Below are 20,000 nucleotides of genomic sequence, written 5' to 3'. Positions count from 1 at the left end.
AATTGTACATTCCCGTGAACCACCGAGATGCATATTTTACTACATGTAGCTTGTTTACTTCCTCATATTGTACGACCCGATATTGTATGAACAAAGATAAGACCTTCTGGAGGACAGTTTTGTGGTCAGATGAAACAAAAATTGAACTGTTTGGCCACAATACCCAGCAATATGTTTGGAGGAGAAAAGGGGAGGCCTTTAATCCCAGGAACACCATCCCTACCGTCAAGCATGGTGGTGGTACTATTATGCTCTGGGGCCTGTTTTTCTTTGATTGATTGATTGATTGATACTTTTATTAGTAGATTGCACAGTTCAGTACATATTCCGTACAATTGACCACTAAATGGTAACACCCGAATAAGTTTTTCAACTTGTTTAAGTCGGGGTCCACGTTAATCAATTCATGGTACAAATATATACTATCAACATAATACAGTCATCACACAAGTTACTCATCATAGTATGTACATTGAATTATTTACATTATTTACAATCCGGGAGGTGGTTGATATCAGAACTTCAGTCATCAACAATTGCATCAACAGAGAAATGTGGAGATTGAAACAGTGTAGGTCTTATTTAGTAGGATATGTACAGCCAGCAGAGAACATAGTGAGTTCAGATAGCATAAGAACAAGTATATACATTAGAAGTACATTTGAGTTGTTTATAATCCGGGGAGATGGGATGTGAATGGAGGAGGGTATTAGTAAAGTGTTGAAGTTGCCTGGAGGTGTTGTTTTAGAGCGGTTTTGAAGGAGGATAGAGATGCACTTAATTTTACACCTGTTGGGAGTGCATTCCACATTGATGTGGCATAGAAAGAGAATGAGTTAAGACCTTTGTTAGATTGGAATCTGGGTTTAACGGGGTTTGTGGGGCTCCCCCTGGTGTTGTGGTTATGGCGGTCATTTACGTTAAGGAAGTAGTTTGACATGTACTTCGGTATCAAGGAGGTGTAGTGGATTTTATAGACCAGGCTCAGTGCAAGATGTTTTACTCTGTCCTCCACCCTGAGCCAGCCCACTTTGGAGAAGTGGGTTGGATTGAGGTGTGATCTGGGGTGGAGGTCTAAAAGTAACCGGACTAGCTTATTCTGGGATGTTTGGAGTCTAGATTTGAGGGTTCTGCTTATAGAACTGGGGATTTACAGAGAGTAAATGGGACAATGTAAAAGGTGGATTACCTGCAAATTCTTCAGGACAACCTAAACTCATCAGCCCGGAGGTTGGGTCTTGGGCGCAGTTGGGTGTTCCAACAGGACAATGACCCCAAACACACGTCAAAATTGGCTAAATCGGGCTAGAATTAAGGTTTTAGAATGGGGACGGCGTGGCAAAGTTGGTAGAGTGGCTGTGCCAGCAATCTGAGGGTTACTGGTTCAATCCCCACCTTCTACCATCCTAGTCACATCCGTTGTGTCCTTGGGCAAGACACTTCACCCTTGCTCCTGATGGGCCCTTGCATGGCAGCTCCCGTCGTCAGTGTGTGAATGTGTGTGTAAGAGCAGACTTATTACCACAATTTTCTCACCGAAAACTGCCGGTTGACATGTGGTCGGGATCCATGTTGGCTTAACCGCTCTGTTCCATAGTAAAGCTTCAACTTCGGGGATTTTAAATAAGGAAACACCGGCTGTTTGTGTGGCTAAAGGCTAAAAGCTTCCCACCTCCATCTTTCTACTTTGACTTCTCCATTATTAATTGAACAAATTGCAAAAGATTCAGCAACACAGATGTCCAGAATACTGTGTAATTATGCGATTAAAGCAGACTACTTATAGCTGGGATCGGGCAGGAAAATAATGTCCGCTACAACCCGAGACGTCAAACGCACGCGTCATCATACCACGACGTTTTCAACACGACACTTCGCGGGAAATTTAAAATTGCAATTTAGTAAACTACAAAGGCCGCATTGGCATGTGTTGCAATGTTAATATTTCATCATTGATATATAAACTATCAGACTGTGTGGTCGCTAGTAGTGGGTTCCTTTCAGTTTTCTTACTAAATTATTAATTGTTTCCATAAGGACAAAAATAAATTATATGGTGCATGAAATTGCATATGTTTTTATTTTTAATATAATTTGCTTGTGCAACAAATATTATGCAGTTCTGATATTAGAGGTGGGAATATTTAGGCACCTCGCGATTTGTTATGTGAATCAAATAAATCGTTATAATAAAACATTTTCAAAACAGGTTCCAGGCTACACAACCTCATGTGTGACTATGTATGCGCTATTAATAACTACTAATATAACTACTAATATTAATCGATTTTTGAAAAATACGAATTGATTTATGATGAAATAAATACAAATCGCAATTTAGATTTTTTGAGCACCCCTAAATATTATATATCCATCCATCCATTTTCTACCGCTTATTCCCTTTTTTTTGGGTTGTGTGGGGGGGGGGGGGGGGGGTGGCTGGCGCCTATCTCAGTTACAATCGGGCGGAAGGCGGGGTACACCCTGGACAAGTCGCCACCTCATCGCAGGGCCAACACAGATAGACAGACAACATTCACACTCACATTCACACACTAGGGCCAATTTAGTGTTGCCAATCAACCTATCGCCAGGTGCATGTCTTTGGTGGTGGGAGGAAGCCGGAGTACCCGGAGGGAACCCACGCATTCACGGGGAGAACATTTAAAATTTGTTTGTAAAAGTCTAAATAATTACTTAAACATCTGCTTGTCACCTTGACTTATGACTTATCCATCAGTCTGTATGTACGAAAATCAAACACATAGGCAATTGTGTAGTAAAATAAGAAGGTGATAATACATTTATCTTTATACTTTTGGCATAGATTATGCCAGATAATGTTCATGGATATAATTTTCCATGTAAAAAATGGAAAATAATGAATATTGTTGCCAAGGGTCTGAATACTTAACACTACATTGTGATTTTTGAGTTGTTTTATTTTTAATAGGTTGCCTAAAATTTCTAAATTTCTGTTTTTTTCTGTCAGGATAGGGTGCTGAGTGTACATTAATGAGAAATAAAATGAACTTTTTTGAATTTAGCAAATGGCTGCAATGAGACAAAGTGTGAATTAATTTGTAAAAATGTAATGTAAAGAAAATGTTAAAGGCCTACTGAAAGCCACTACTAGCGACCACGCAGTCTGATAGTTGCAGCACATGCCAATACGGCCGGTTTAGTTTAATAAATTGCAATTTTAAATTTCCCGCGGAATTATCATGCTAAAACGTCGCGGTATGATGACGTCACGCAATGTAGAGAACATTTTGTTCCAGCACCGTTCCAGCTATAAGTCGTCTGTTTTCATCGCATAATTCCACAGTATTATGGACTTCTGTGTTGCTGAATCTTTTGCAATTTGTTCAATGAATAATGGAGACGTCAAAGAAGAAAGCTGTAGGTGGGGAAACAGTGTACTGCGGCCGCCATTAGCAACACAAACATAGCCGGTGTTCCATTGTTTACATTCCCGAAAGATGACGGTGAAGCTTTATTATGGAACAGAGCGGTCAAGCGAACACGGTTGGATTGGACCACACACACAAAGTACAGTGTATTATGCAGCGATCATTTCAAAAGATTGTGTTTCGAAGAAGGTCCATTGCGAAGGGCAGAGATGGGCATCGCCACCACACAACGACTGGTGCTGAAGAAAGGTGCGGGGCCGACCTTCAGGTTGTACAGGTACGACCATATAATCTCACTAAAACACTAGTAACACAATAAGCAAATAAGGGATTTTCCAGAATTATCCTAGTAAATTTGTCTAATAACATATATATTTTTTTTCTAGTCTTTCACTCTCACTTTCCTCATCCACGAATCTTTCATCCTCGCTCAAATGAATGGGGAAATCGTCGCTTTCTCGGTCCGAATCGCTCTCGCTGCTGGTGGCCATGATTGTAAATAATGTTCAGATGTGAGGAGCTCCACAACCTGTGACGTCACACGCACATCGTCTGCTACTTCCGGTACAGGCAAGGCTTTTTTTATCAGCACCAAAAGTTGCGAACTTTATCGCCGATGTTCTCTACTAAATCCTTTCAGCAAAAATATGGCAATATCGCGAAATGTGAAGTGAATTATATTTGTATAGCGCTTTTTCTCTAGTGACTCAAAGCGCTTTACATAGTGAAACCCAATATCTAAGTTACATTCAAACCAGTGTGGGTGGCACTGGGAGCAGGTGGGTAAAGTGTCTTGCCCAAGGACACAACGGCAATGACTAGGATGGCGGAAGCAGGAATTGAACCTGCAACCCTCAAGTTGCTGGCACGGCCGCTTTACCAACCGAGCTAAACCGCCCTATGAAATGATCAAGTATGACACATAGAATGGACCTGCTATTCCTGTTTAAATAAGAAAATGTCTTTTCAGTAGGCCTTTAAGCCGCCTGAATGCTTTTCGTACCCACTGTATATTTTAATTTTGCTGGGAACTCTCCTGAAGGAATCAATAAAGTACTAACCATCTATATGGAAAATTATTTTTTTCTTCTAAAATTTAGCCTGCTCAGTGGCCTTGTGGTAAGCGTATCCGCTCTGAGATCAGTAGGTCCTGAGTTCAAACCCCGGCCGAGTCACACAAAAGACTATGAAAATGGGACCCATTACATCCCTGCTTGACATTCAGCATGAAGGGTTGGAATTTGGGGTTGAATCACCAAAAATGATTCCCAAGCGCGGCCACCGCTGCTGCTCACTGCTCCCTTCACCTCCCAGGGGGTGATCAATGGTGATGGGTCAAATGCAGAAAATAATTCCGCCACATCTATTGTGTGTGTGTGACAATCATTGGTACTTTACTTTACTTTCTAAAAAAAATTGGTGGGTGTGGCCACACTGGCCGAGAGTGGAGTCGGCTGTCTTGGTTGCTTTGTTGGGTCTGCTCCTGTCTCTGGCCATGCTCCCTCCACTCCAGTGGACAATGGCGTGGAACACCACAGAGGCCACCACAGTGGACATGTTTCTTTTACTTTTTTATTCATAGCTGTATGTAGAAGTGTCTTGTTGCATCAGCTGCTTTAATGTCTTTAATGTCCTCTGTGTTCTTTGATGTTTCCCTCTTACACACATATAAGAGGGATGTGTTCTATGGCTATGAGTTGTTTTTTTTCCCTTTGCCTCAGTCTGCACCCCCTCTCCAGGGCCCAGGCTAAGACCGATGTATTTATTTTATTTTAATCTTATTTAATCTTTAATCTTATTTTAATCTTCTATCCCCCCCCCCCCGTTTACCTGTATCTCATCATTTTTGTAAGGGGCGCTGGAAGCCGGCAGACCCATCAGCGATCCTGTTCTGTCTCCCTGTAATGTTTGTCTGATCTTGAATGGGATTGTGCTGAAAATTTTAATTTTCCTGAAGGAACTCTCCTGACGGAATAAATAAAGTACTATCTATCTATCTATCTTATATACCAACGTGCTCTATAGTCCGGAAAATATGTTATGTGCACGCAGAGGTGGGTAGTAACGCACTACATTTACTCCGTTACATCTACTTGAGTAACTTTTGGGATAAATTGTACTTCTAAAAGTAGTTTTTATGCAACATACTTTTACTTTTACTTGAGTATATTTATAAAGAAGAAACGCTACTTTTACTCTGTTCCATTTATCTACATTCAGCTCGCTACTCGCTTTTGTTTTTTTAATCGATCTGTTAATGCACGTTCTGTTTGTTTTGATTTTGTCAGACACGCATTCAAAGTAGGAACTACGCATGCCTGCGTTTCACCAATCAAATGCAGTCACTGGTGACGTTGGACCAATCAAACAAAACCAGGCGGTCACGTGACCGTCACACGTCGAATCTGACCTAAAAAAGTAGAAAAACTTATTGGGGTGTTACCATTTAGTGGTCAATTGTGCGGAATATGTACTGTACTGTGCAATCTACTAATAAAAGTTTCAATCAATCAATCAAAAGTGTAAAGGAAAAAAGACACTTTTTATTTCAACCGTACTTCCCGTCAAAAGCCTAAAGACTGATCGCACAGTTCCTGTCTTCACAATAAAAGCGCCGCTCCATCGCGCCTGCGCTAACAAAATAAGAGTCTCCGAAAGCCAGCACTGACAAGCGAACAAGCTACGGAGTTTGCCGCCAATGTATTTCTTGTAAAGTGTATAAAAACGAATATGGAAGCTGGACAAATAAGATGCCAAAAACCAACGACTTTCATGTGGTATTAGACAGAAAAGAGGACCTTTTTTTCTCCGCCATTTGAACATGTGGACATTATCAGCACTATACTGTCTGATTCCAATCAATGCAAGTAATCAGAATCAGGTAATACACCAACTTATATTCTTGTCTTCATGAAAGATAGGAATCTATGTGTTAAACATGCATGTATATTCATTAAAACACCTTTAACATTTCAACATGACTTGATCATTTACTAAGTAATTGATTAACGTTGAAAAACTTATTGGGGTGTTACCATTTAGTGATCAATTGTAGGGAATATGTACTGTACTGTGCAATCTACTAATACAAGTTTCAATCAATCAATCAATCAATCAATCAATCAATCAATCAATCAATCAATAAATGCCTACATAGCCTATGGTGCTGTTAAGTTATTGTGGCTCAATTTGCCTTAATTTTTTTATTTTAATGTACTATTATTTAATATATCTTATTGTTGTAGTTGCTTAAGAGATATTCCTGGCTATGAATTTGCTCATTGCTATTTTTATGTTTTTGTGCATTATCTGTTGCCGTAATCATTAAACGAACAGGTTACTCATCAGTTACTCAGTACTTGAGTAGTTTTTTCACAACATACTTTTTACTTTTACTCAAGTAAATATTTGGGTGACTACTCCTTACTTTTACTTGAGTAATACATCTCTAAAGTAACAGTACTCTTACTTGAGTACAATTTCTGGCTACTCTACCCACCTCCGTGTGCACGGTTGATGTCTCACCTTTCGTAGTCTCGCTCTCCCGCACCAAGAAAGTCCCTCGTCTGTTCTGCAAATTCAGAAGGATCCTTTCCGAGTCCCGCCTTGTGATCTTGCCAAAGTACCACCTGCCATGTGGACCACAGGGATCAGTTTCCAAGATGCTGCATTGGTAGTAGTAACAGCACACCTGTGTATGTAAACTATGATACAGTAGTGGAAGAGAACGTACTCTTCGGCTTGGATGGAGTCCGACGGCGCCACGTAGTTGCTGGGGATGTAACCGCTCTCTCCGGTCGTCAGGGAGCGAGCGAGCCACCAGTCTCCTTCTCTGTCATGGCAACAAGCCATAGAATGTTCAAAAAATAAAGAAAAACGATTAGGAACAGTAAGTTTGTGATGTTTTTGCTCAATAGATGTGATGAGTCGCCATGGTAATAATGTGGGGAAAACCTTGGTGACAATGTCAGCTGCAGACATGCAAGGCATCAGGAGTTCGCGACAGTGGGGGGTTTTCCTTACACAGCAAGATCCCGTTCAGTACAAGACTTGACACCTTGACTCATTTTAGCAGGAAAATGTGTTTGTGAAATAAGGGAAGTGGAGCTCTGAAGCTTCACACTTGCTGAGCCACATCACATTAGAATTGTGTCTATTGTCAAAATGGAGTGCACTATTTGGCTATGACCAGCAGAGGCGCTGTTGTATGCAGACTGAACTAGTTTTGATAGCGGGCAATTGAATAGAGATGGCATGTCCAAAGTGCGGGTTGGTGGCCATTTGCAGCCCACAGCTAATTTTGTAACGGTTTGCAGCCCATTATAAAAATACTATTACAAAAGAAAGATTAAAATTGGAAATAAAAATGAAAATGAAAAAAAATGTTGCAATAATGACACTAATAACAAAACTGACATTGCTCCAAAGATTAAAAAAAGTTATAATCGACGGATAGATCTAAAGTTGATATAGAGATTCAAACGTTCAAAAAAAATACAAATATTTATATGACTTATTTTTAACACCTTTATGAGTTGTGGCCTTTTGAAACCACAGGATTTGTAGTCTGATGGGTATTTTTTTAACTGTCATTGTTGAAAAAATAATCGACTAATAGATCTGAAGTTGATATAGAGAATCAAACATTTAAAGTAAAAAATATATATATTGATATCTGACTTATTTTTAACACTTTTATGAGTGAAGGCCTTTTGAATCCCCAAGATTTTTAGGCTGATTTTTTTTTTTTTAACTGTCATTGTTCAAAACATAATAAAAAGGTATAATCGGGCAATAGAATAGAGCTGGCATGTCCAAAGTGCGGGTTGGTGGCCATTTGCAGCCCGCAGCTAACATTTTAACGGCTCGCGGCCCATTATAAAAATACTATTACAAAAGAAAGATTAAAATTGGAAATAAAGAGCAAACAGATGTAAAGAAATGAAAAAAAATGTTGCAATAATGACACTAATAACAAAACTGACATTGCTCCAAAGATTAAAAAAATGTATAATCGACGGATAGATCTGAAGTTGATTCAAAGTTCAAAGAAAAAAATAATATTGATATGACTTATTTTTAACACATTTATGAGTTGTGGACTTTTGAAACCACAAGAATTGTAGTCTGATGGGGTTTTTTTAACTGTCATTGTTAAAAAAAAAAATCGACTAATAGATCTGAAGTTGATATAGAGAATCAAATGTTCAAAGAAAAAATAATAAATATTGATATCTGACTTATTTCTAACACTTTTATGAGTGAAGGCCTTCTGAATCCCCAAGATTTTTAGGCTGATGTTTTTGTTTTTTTTTAACTGTCATTGTTCAAAACATAATAAAAAGGTATAATCGGGCAATAGAATAGAGCTGGCATGTCCAAAGTGCGGGTTGGTGGCCATTTGCAGCCCGCAGCTAACATTTTAACGGCTCGCGGCCCATTATAAAAATACTATTACAAAAGAAAGATTAAAATTGGAAATAAAGAGCAAACAGATGTAATGTAATGTAAAAAAATGTTGCAATAATGACACTAATAACAAAACTGACATTGCTCCAAAGATTAAAAAAATGTATAATCGACGGATAGATCTGAAGTTGATATAGAGATTCAAAGTTCAAAGAAAAAAAAAATATTGATATGACTTATTTTTAACACCTTTATCAGTTGTGGCCTTTTGAATCCCCAATATTTTTAGGCTGATGTTTTTTTTTTAACGGTCATTGTTATAATAAAATAATAAAAACGTATAATCGACTAATAGATCTGAAGTTGATCTAGAGATTCAAGCGTTCAAAGTAAAAATAATATACATTGATATATTTTTAACACTTGTGAGTAGGGGTGTGGGAAAAAATCGATTCGAATTTGAATCGCGATTCTCACGTTGTGCGATTCAGAATAGATTAAAAATAAAAAAAAATAGATTTTTTTTTTTTTTTTAATCAATCCAACAAAACAATACACAGCAATACCATTACAATGCAATCCAATTCCAAAACCAAACCTGACCCAGCAACACTCAGAACTGCAATAAACAGAGCAATTGAGAGGAGACACAAACACGACACAGAACAAAACCAAAAGTAGTGAAACAAAAATGGATATTATCAACAACAGTATCAATATTAGTTATAATTTCAGCATAGCAGTGATTAAAAATCCCTCATTGACATTATCATTAGACATTTATAAAAATAATAAAAAAGAACAATAGTGTCACAGTGGCTTACACTTGCATCGCATCTCATAAGCTTGACAACACACTGTGTCCAATGTTTTCACAAAGATAAAATAAGTCATATTTTTGGTTCGTTTTATAGTTAAAACAAATTTACATTATTGCAATCAGTTGATAAAACATTGTCCTTTACAATTATAAAAGCTTTTAAAAAAAAAATCTACTACTCTGCTTGCATGTCAGCAGACTGGGGTAGATCCTGCTGAAATGTTATGTATTGAATGAATACAGAATCGGAAAAATATCGTTTTTGAATCGAGAATCGCGTTGAATCGAAAAAATTGATTTATTATCGAATCGCGACCCCAAGAATCGATATTGAATCGAATCGTGGGACAAGATTCGCAGCCCTTCTTATGAGTGAAGGGCTTTTGGAAACCAGATATATATTTTTTTAACTATAATTGTTTAAAAAAATAATAATGAATCAAAAGCAATGTTTTGATTACTGTAACATATTATTTTCGGGTCTCCCCATGTCTAGCATTAAAAGATTACAGTTGGTACAAAATGCGGCTGCTAGACTTTTGACAAGAACAAGAAAGTTTGATCACATTACGCCTGTACTGGCTCACCTGCACTGGCTTCCTGTGCACTTAAGATGTGACTTTAAGGTTTTACTACTTACGTATAAAATACTACACGGTCTAGCTCCAGCCTATCTTGCTGATTGTATTGTACCATATGTCCCGGCAAAAAATGTGTTCAAATAACTCCGGCTTATTAGTCATTCCTAGAGCCCAAAAAAAGTCTGCGGGCTATAGAGCGTTTTTTATTGGGGCTCCAGTACTCTGGAATGCCCTCCCGGTAACAGTTGGAGATGCTACCTCAGTAGAAGCATTTAAGTCCCATCTTAAAACTCATTTGTATACTCTAGCCTTTAAATAGACCTCCCTTTTAGACCAGTTGATCTGCCGTTTCTTTTCTGCTCTGCCCCCCTCTCCCTCGTGGAGGGGGGGGGGCACAGGTTCGGTGGCCACGGATGAAGTGCTGGCTCTAGAAAATCAGGACCCGGGGTGGACCGCTCGCCTGTGCATCGGTTGGGGACATCTCTGCGCTGCGGAGCTGTCTCCGCTCGGGATGGTCTCCTGCTGGCCCCACCATGGACTGGACTCTCACTATTATGATAGATCCACTATAGTAGACTGGACTCTCACTATCATGTTAGATCCACTATGGACTGGACTCTCACTATCATGTTAGATCCACTATGGACTGGACTCTCACTATTATGATAGATCCACTATAGTAAACTGGACTCTCACTATCATGTTAGATCCACTATGGACTGGACTCTCACTATTATGATAAATCCACTATGGACTGGACTCTCACTATGGACTGGACTCTCACTATAATGTTAGATCCACTATGGACTGGACTCTCACTATTATGATAGATCCACTATGGACTGGACTCTCACTATCATGATAGATCCACTATGGACTGGACTCTCACTATCATGTTAGATCCACTAAGGACTGGACTCTCACTATTATGATAGATCCACTATGGACTGGACTCTCACTATCATGTTAGATCCACTATGGACTGGACTCTCACTATTATGTTAGATCCACTATGGACTGGACTCTCACTATCATGTTAGATCCACTATCGACTGGACTCTCACTATTATGTTAGATCCACTATGGACTGGACTCTCACTATTATGATAGATCCACTATGGACTGGACTCTCACAATATTATGCTAGATCCACTCGACGTCCATTGCACCGGTCGCCCTAGGTCGGGGTCCCCACAACTGCGGTCCTCTCCAAGGTTTCTCATTGTCCCATTGGGTTGAGTTTTTCCTTGTCCTGATGAGGGATTTGAACCGAGGATGTTGTTGTGGCTTGTGCAGCCCTTTGAGACACTGGAGATTTAGGGCTATATAAATAAACATTGGTTGATTGATTGATTTAATGTTGATCTGAATTATTTACATATTTAGGTCTCCAATTACTTCACATTAAATATTGTACTAAAAATTACATAATAAACATGTTTAAAAAAATAAATAAAATGGGCATAAAAAATGTATAAGTGTGAATGTTGTCTGTCTATCTGTGTTGGCCCTGCGATGAGGTGGCGACTTGTCCAGGGTGTACCCCGCCTTCCGCCCGATTGTAGCTGAGATAGGCGCCAGCGCCCCCCGTGACCCCAAAAAAGGGAATAAGCGGTAGAAAATGGATGGATGGATGGTCTCCAATTACTTCACATTAAATATTGTACTAAAAATTACATAATAAACATGTTAAAAAAAATAAATTAAATGGGCATAAAAAATGTATAAGTGTGAATGTTGTCTGTCTATCTGTGTTGGCCCTGCGATGAGGTGGCGACTTGTCCAGGGTGTACCCCGCTTTCCGCCCGATTGTAGCTGAGATAGGCGCCAGCACCCCCCGCGACCCCAAAAAAGGGAATAAGCGGTAGAAATGGATGGATGGATGGTCTCCAATTACTTCACATTAAATATTGCACTAAAAATTACATAATAAACATGTTTGAAAAAATAAATAAAATGGGCATAAAAAATGTATAAGTGTGAATGTTGTCTGTCTATCTGTGTTGGCCCTGCGATGAGGTGGCGACTTGTCCAGGGTGTACCCCGCCTTCCGCCCGATTGTAGCTGAGATAGGCGCCAGCGCCCCCCGCGACCTCAAAAAAGGGAATAAGCGGTAGAAAATGGATGGATGGATGGTCTCCAATTACTTCACATTAGATATTGCACTAAAAATTACATAATAAACATGTTTAAAAAAATAAATAAAATGGGCATAAAAAAATGTATAAGTGTGAATGTTGTCTGTCTATCTGTGTTGGCCCTGCGATGAGGTGGCGACTTGTCCAGGGTGTACCCCGCCTTCCGCCCGATTGTAGCTGAGACAGGCGCCAGCGCCCCCCGCGACCCCAAAAGGGAATAAGCGGTAGTAAATGGATGGATGGAAAAAATGTATATTTAAATATCTATAGATCAACTTCAAATATATCCGTTAAAGTTTTTTTGTTTTTTTTTAAATATGTCTTATTTTAAACACTAAGATGACAGATAACCAAGACACTTTTGGGTCCCGGGAACTTTAACATTTCCCAAAATTAGGGGAGCCCTAATAGTTTTGAAAATGAGAATTTCCTATCAAAATGGCACCAGCATGCTTTCATTTTTTTAGTGCGTTGGAAAAAGTTTGGACACCCCTTGAATAGAGTCATCTCATGTATATTTAATACATGGACTGCAGTGTGGATCAGCACAGTGTAATAGAAAAAAAAAAAGAGGTTGCATAGGATTTTCTGTGGATTGCAGGAATAAATACTGACCTGAAGCTGTACTTTTTCCTAGGAGAGACCATGAGGCGTGAGAGAGAGGAAGAGAGAAAGAGATAACAGACACAGCAGACACATCAAAACACAGCAAGGCGAGCGGCACAGACAAGACAGCGGAGGCGGAGAACACGCGGCGGGACAACACAGTCGAGCTGATATATATAATCATTACATCACTTCTAGCACAGAAGACACAGGAAGCCTCGTAGTGTGTTTGTACTCCATGAAAGACCTAGTCTGTATAGAATTTGAGCACTTTCATTAATATGCTCCCCATATTGTAAGAAAAGAATGGCTTATTTTTAGGTTGACGAACCCTATTACCGTATTTCCTTGAATTGCCGCCGGGGCGCTAATTAATTTAAAACCTCTTCTGACTCCGGCGTTTAAATTTAGGCCTGCGCTTATAAATTTGAGTGTGATGTAAGGATACCATTATGAAAAGCACATAAATAAATAAAAAAAACGTTATTATGGTCTTACCTTTACTTATAAATGAAGTCCATGCGCAGCTCCTTCTGATCAAAAGCATCGATAACTTGTTTATAGAAGTCTTCCTTATCTTTCTTCAGTTTTAAAAGTCTCTCTCTGTCGATGGAGATCTTCCTTTATTACCTCCTGCTTCGATTGAAAGTCCGGTTTATAAAAGTGTTTTATTTTAAATATGTAATCCTCCATGTTAAAAGTGCAAGCGAGAGGAAAAAATTAACGATCGCTGCTTTCTGTTGATGCTTGTTGTCACTTCTTCTGCAGCCGAGTAGTCGCAAGAAGGATCACTAGCGCCCTCTACCACCAGGGGGCGGGAGTCGTTTAATGACTCATATTTGACACACGCAGCTACGGTATATTAATAAAACATAGCTGCTTACTGTTCTTTTAAGCTTGGACCTTAAATCCTACTGAATAGCTCTTAATCTTCTTCCCTTTATGCGATTTCAAATTATTGAAATCAGCCTCCTCCATTTTGAAAATGACGACAGGGGAAGTGAAGTGAATTATAGTGAAGTGAATTATATTTATATAGCGCTTTTCTCTAGTGACTCAAAGCACTTTACATAGTGACACCCAATATCTAAGTTACATTTAAACCAGTGTGGGTGGCACTGGGAGCAGGTGGGTAAAGTGTCTTGCCCAAGGACACAACAGCAGTGACTAGGATGGCGGAAGCGGGAATCGAACCTGCAACCCTCAGGTTGCTGGCACCGCCACTCTACCAACCGAGCTATACCGAAGTGTCACTCGTGACGTGACGAGTTTGACCCGGCGGAAATTCTAGGCATATGCTAACTATTTTGCGAAACGAGTTTGACCCGGCGGAAATTCTAGACATGTGCTAATAAAAATAATATTTTGCGAAACGAGTTCGACCCGGCGTTAATCCTGAGCCGGCGGTAATGCTAAGCATGCGCTAATCATTTTGCGAAACGAGTCTGACCCGGCAATAATTCTAGGCAGGCGCATACTATATTCAAGGAAATACGGTATGTCGTCCCAAACTGCAGATAAAGAACGAGAAGCTACAGTGAGAAAAACAACACTACTCAGTTTTGATTGACGCTGATATTACTTGAACAACATTTTCATAAACAACACCACATCGCACTGAGGTGTGGCTATAATATTTTGGCGATCAACAGTTAACAGTCAATAGCTGGGATGTATTATTACACTTGTAGATTGAGGTACAATACAGCACCATGCTAGGTGAAGACAATGAGTTGTATACTTTTCCCAAGTTCTAACACTTGTTGTGACGTGCCTTTACCCAAACATACGCTCTACAAATCTGTTACGACCGTAAGTCGGCTTCCTTACGTGTTGTTGACAATCTGCAGCCTGTCGCCTTTCCGAAAGGTCAGATCGGATGCGGTGCGTGACTCATAGTCATACAGCGCCACAAATGTAGTGACACCTCCTGTAAGAAACCACACGCCAAGAAAATGCATTTAGGAAACAAGATATTCTTTAAAAAAAGACAACGGTTCCTCCTCCTATAACTTTTCAACTTTTGGCCCTAGGATGACTTATTTTCAAACGTATTTTTGTAAAATACGTTTGAAAATTTTCCATCCATCCATCCATCTTCTTCCGCTTATCCGAGGTCGGGTCGCGGGGGCAACAGCCTAAGCAGGGAAACCCAGACTTCCCTCTCCCCAGCCACTTCGTCTAGCTCTTCCCGGGGGATCCCGAGGCGTTCCCAGGCCAGCCGGGAGACATCCCAACGTGTCCTGGGTCTTCCCCGTGGCCTCCTACCGGTTGGACGTGCCCTAAACACCTCCCTAGGGAGGCGTTCGGGTGGCATCCTGACCAGATGCCCGAACCACCTCATCTGGCTCCTCTCGATGTGAAGGAGCAGCGGCTTTACTTTGAGTTCCTCCCGGATGGCAGAGCTTCTCACCCTATCTCTAAGGGAGAGCCCCACCACACGGCGGAGGAAACTTATTTCGGCCGCTTGTACCCGTGATCTTATCCTTTCGGTCATGACCCAAAGCTCATGACCATAGGTGAGGATGGGAACGTAGATCGACCGGTAAACTGAGAGCTTTGCCTTCCGGCTCAGCTCCTTCTTCACCACAACGGATCGGTACAACGTCTGCATTACTGAAGACGCCGCACCGATCCGCCTGTCGATCTCACGATCCACTCTTCCCTCACTCATGAACAAGACTCCTAGGTACTTGAACTCCTCCACTTGGGGCAGGGTCTCCTCCCCAACCCGGAGATGGCATTTCACCCTTTTCCGGGCGAGAACCATGGACTCGGACTTGGAGGTGCTGATTCTCATTCCGGTCGCTTCACACTCGGCTGCAAAACCGATCCAGTGAGAGCTGAAGATCCCGGTCAGATGAAGCCATCAGGACCACATCATCTGCAAAAAGCAGAGACCTAATCCTGCGGTCACCAAACCGGATCCCCTCAACGCCTTGACTGCGCCTAGAAATTCTGTCCATAAAAGTTATGAACAGAATCGGTGACAAAGGACAGCCTTGGCGGAGTCCAACCCTCACTGGAAATGTGTTCGACTTACTGCCGGCAATGCGGACCAAGCTCTGGCACTGATCATACAGGGAGCGGACCGCCACAATAAGACAGTCCAATACCCCATACTCTCTGAGCACTCCCCACAGGACTTGAACATTTTGTCATAGAAATGATCTTTGACGAGTATTTTTACGGTAGGCCCTTAAACAGAGCAGAGTGCTCCTGTTATCATATCCTGCTAAGAATCAGCGTCCTCAGCCTTTGTATTTTCAATACCACACTGGAAAAAAGTATCGCTCCTAAAAGGAGTCATACAAAAATATTCAAAGTTATTTTTGCTTGGGATGGTCAAAAAAAAAAAAATCCGTCAAAGGAACAATTTAAAATTGTCTTGGTAAGATTTCTTGAAATAATGACATGAAAAGCTTTAAAAACTTAAAAGTTATCTTGAAATGAGCAATAAAAACTTACTATCAACTATAATTACCCGTATTTTGATATGTTGTGTCTCATAAATCTCTCTTAAAATAAAATGTTTTCCTTCACAAGATCTACTGTCTAAAAACATGTTCTTTAGAGATGTCCTATAATATCGGACTGCCAAAATATTATCGGCCAATAAATGCTTTAAAATGTAATGTTGGAAATTATTGGTATCGGTTTCAAAAAGTAAAATGTATGACTTTTTAAAAAGCCGCTGTACGGAGTGGTACATGGACGTATTGAGAGTACAGAGCGCCAATAAATGCCGGCCCAATCACATGATATCTACGGCTTTTCACACACGCAAGTGAATGCAATTCATACTTGGTCAACAGCCATACAGGTCACACAGAGGATGGCCGTATAAACAACTTTAACACTGTTACAAATATGCGCCACACTGAACCCACACCAAACAAGAATGACAAACACATTTTGGTAGAACATCCGTACCGTAACACAACAGAACAAATACCCAGAACTCCTTGCAGCACTAACTCTTCTGGGATGCGACAATATACACCCACCGCTACCCCCTAGTCACTACAGGTTAATCCCAATCTGTCAATCAATCAATAAATCAATCAGTGTTTACTTATATAGCCCTAAATCACTAGTGTCTCAAAGGGCTGCACAAACCACAACACAAACCACTACCACATCCTCGGTAGGCCCACATAAGGGCAAGGAAAACTCACACCCAGTGGGACGTCGGTGACAATGATGACTATGAGAACCTTGGAGAGGACGAAAGCAATGGATGTCGAGCGGGTCTAACATGATACTGTGAAAGTTCAATCCATAATGGATCCAACACAGTAGCGAGAGTCCAGTCCAAAGCGGATCCAACACAGCAGCGAGAATCCCGTTCACGGCGGAGCCAGCAGGAAAACATCCCAAGCGTAGGCGGATCAGCAGCGCAGAGATGTCCCCAGCCGATACACAGGCAAGCAGTACATGGCCACCGGATCGGACCGGACCCCCTCCACAAGGGAGGGGGGGACATAGGAGAAAAAGAAAAGAAACGGCAGATCAACTGGTCTAAAAAGGGAGTCTATTTAAAGGCTAGAGTATACAAATGAGTTTTAAGGTGAGACTTAAATTCTTCTACTAAGGTGGCATCTCGAACTGTTACCGGGAGGGCATTCCAGAGTACTGGAGCCCGAACTGAAAACGCTCTATAGCCCGCAGACTTTTTTTGGGCTTTGGGAATCACTAATAAGCCGGAGTCCTTTGAACGCAGATTTCTTGCCGGGACATATGATACAAACAATCGGCAAGATAGGATGGAGCTAGACCGTGTAGTATTTTATACGTAAGTAGTAAAACCTTAAAGTCACATCTTAAGTGCACAGGAAGCCAGTGCAGGTGAGCCAGTACAGGCGTAATGTGATTAAACTTTCTTGTTCTTGTCAAAAGTCTAGCAGCCGCATTTTGTACCAACTGTAATCTTTTAATGCTAGACACGGGGAGACCCGAAAATAATACGTTACAATAGTCGAGGCGAGACGTAACTGTCGTCTCTCCTTCTTACTTACGTCACATACGTACCGTATTTTTCGGATTATAAATCGCTCCGGAGTATACATCGCACCGGCCGAAAATGCATAATAAAGAAGGAAAAAAATATATATACTTCGCATTGGAGTATAAGTCGCATTTTGGGAAGAAATATATTTGATCAAATCCAACACCAAGAATAGACATTTGAAAGGCAATTTAAAATAAATAAAGAATAGTGAACAACAGGCTGAATAAGTGTAGGTTATATGAGGCATAAATAACCAACTGAGAAGGTGCCTGCTATGTTAACCTAACATATTATGGTAAGAGTCATTCAAATAACTATAACATATAGAACATGCTATACGTTTACCAAACAATCCGTCACTCCTAATCGATAAATCCCATGAAATCTTCTTCCTCAATGTCGCTTCTAAACAACTCAGCTATATGCTACATGCAGTAGCATATAGCAGTTAGCATTCCATGACCCACAATGCACTTCTTCCATGACCCTCCCCCGCCAAATTCTTATTGGTTGACGTGTATGTGACGATTGCTGACATTTTCTTCGTCTCTTCCGCGAATGAGATAAATAATATTATTTGGTTTTTTACGGTAATGTGTTAATAATTTCACACATTAGTCGCTCCGGAGTATATGTCGCACCCCCGGCCAAACTATGAAAAAAACTGCGACTTATAGTCTGAAAAATACGGTAGACGCCCTCGCGAATCAGAGAGTTAGCAGCATGGGTAACGTTAGCTGTGATGCTAGCGGAGCCGTGCGAGTGGTAATATGAGAGAAAGAAGGTGCGAATCCAGTAACGCATGAAGAATTAATTCCCAAGAAAAACAGCAGGGGGTCCATCGTCTGGCGGTGGTTTGGCTTCAAGTGGGAATATGTCGAACAGACAACCGTAATTTGTCAAGTGCGGGGCACAAGCGTTGCTACAAAAAGTAGCATTACTGCTAATATGTAGCATCATTTGAAAAGTCACCTGCAAGATTGCTTTTGTCTTATAGAATACTAGTAGTTTTGCAGTAGGCCCTTAAATACTCCTGTCAAATAGAGGATCTTTGACGAGCAGGTCTTGCATTGACATTGAATACAAAATATGGTTATGGTGTTTGGTTATTGCGAACATGCATAGAATTGCAATATTATAAATCCCATTTTTCTCATTAAATAAGAAGGATAGAGAGAAAATAAGTCAGCCTCACTACTTTCCTCACTGGCTTTCTAAAAAAAAATAGCCCGCCCAGAACAATTTAATTGAAGAGCTCTGCTCTATAGGAACCTCTGTGACATTGAAAGTCCAAGGTAGCACTTGATATTGTACTTTGGCGGATATCCATAGCTATTTTGCGCCTGTTCTACATCTAGATTGAACAATTTGTCATAGCCTGATGAGAACTATCGACATGCAGATTTGCAGATGACCGGAGATACATGATGAAGGACAAATCCGTCGAACTGAGGACTGTGTACTTTGGTTCTTTTAATGTTATTGAACTCAACAAGAGGTGATGCAGAAAGGAATGAACAGAGTGCCTGCTCACTGGACGGAGTTACATTAGTTCAACCATCTGGCCAGTCGAGACACATTAAGGCCTAATGTCAAGTAAAGTTTTTTTAACCTTTTTTTCCACCGGGAGAATTCACAGCTTGTAGGGAAAAGTACTTGAGTGGGTGTTGATGGAACTCACGGTCTCAGGACTGATGCTGGTACAAACAAGTTGTACAGAATGTGAGATGTTTTCAAATATTAATTGTCAAATATTACCAAATTTTAATTGCTGTTTCTCCTTTGGAATGGACCCGATTTGAAGATGTTTGAACACCATTTCAACACAATTTTAGAAAGAAATAATGCAAAAAGAAACGATTTATTCCACACTCAAAATGTCGCATTCAGTGTAGCTTTTTATTAAGTCTGTAACACTGAGGTTTACGTTCTAATCCTAGCATGCCTTGTTTGTTTTGTTTTAGGAATACGTGTTACAAACCCGCACACACACACACACACACACACACACACACAGTAAAG

The 20,000-nt window shown here is 40.5% G+C and overlaps 1 protein-coding gene across 1 annotated transcript in view; it reads right to left on the bottom strand.

Moving 5' to 3' along the window:
• Window positions 1–20,000, bottom strand: part of LOC133544576 (proto-oncogene tyrosine-protein kinase Src-like) — a 74,459-nt gene that overhangs the window by 17,136 nt on the left and 37,323 nt on the right. Inside the window, 3 exon segments of the mRNA XM_061890060.1 lie at window positions 6,939–7,042; window positions 7,147–7,245; window positions 14,798–14,897. Coding sequence (XP_061746044.1) covers window positions 6,939–7,042; window positions 7,147–7,245; window positions 14,798–14,897 — 303 coding nt within the window.

Source organism: Nerophis ophidion, linkage group LG02 (assembly GCF_033978795.1).
Source record: "Nerophis ophidion isolate RoL-2023_Sa linkage group LG02, RoL_Noph_v1.0, whole genome shotgun sequence".
NCBI lineage: Eukaryota > Metazoa > Chordata > Actinopteri > Syngnathiformes > Syngnathidae > Nerophis > Nerophis ophidion.
This window is presented reverse-complemented; position numbering and strand designations above follow the sequence as displayed.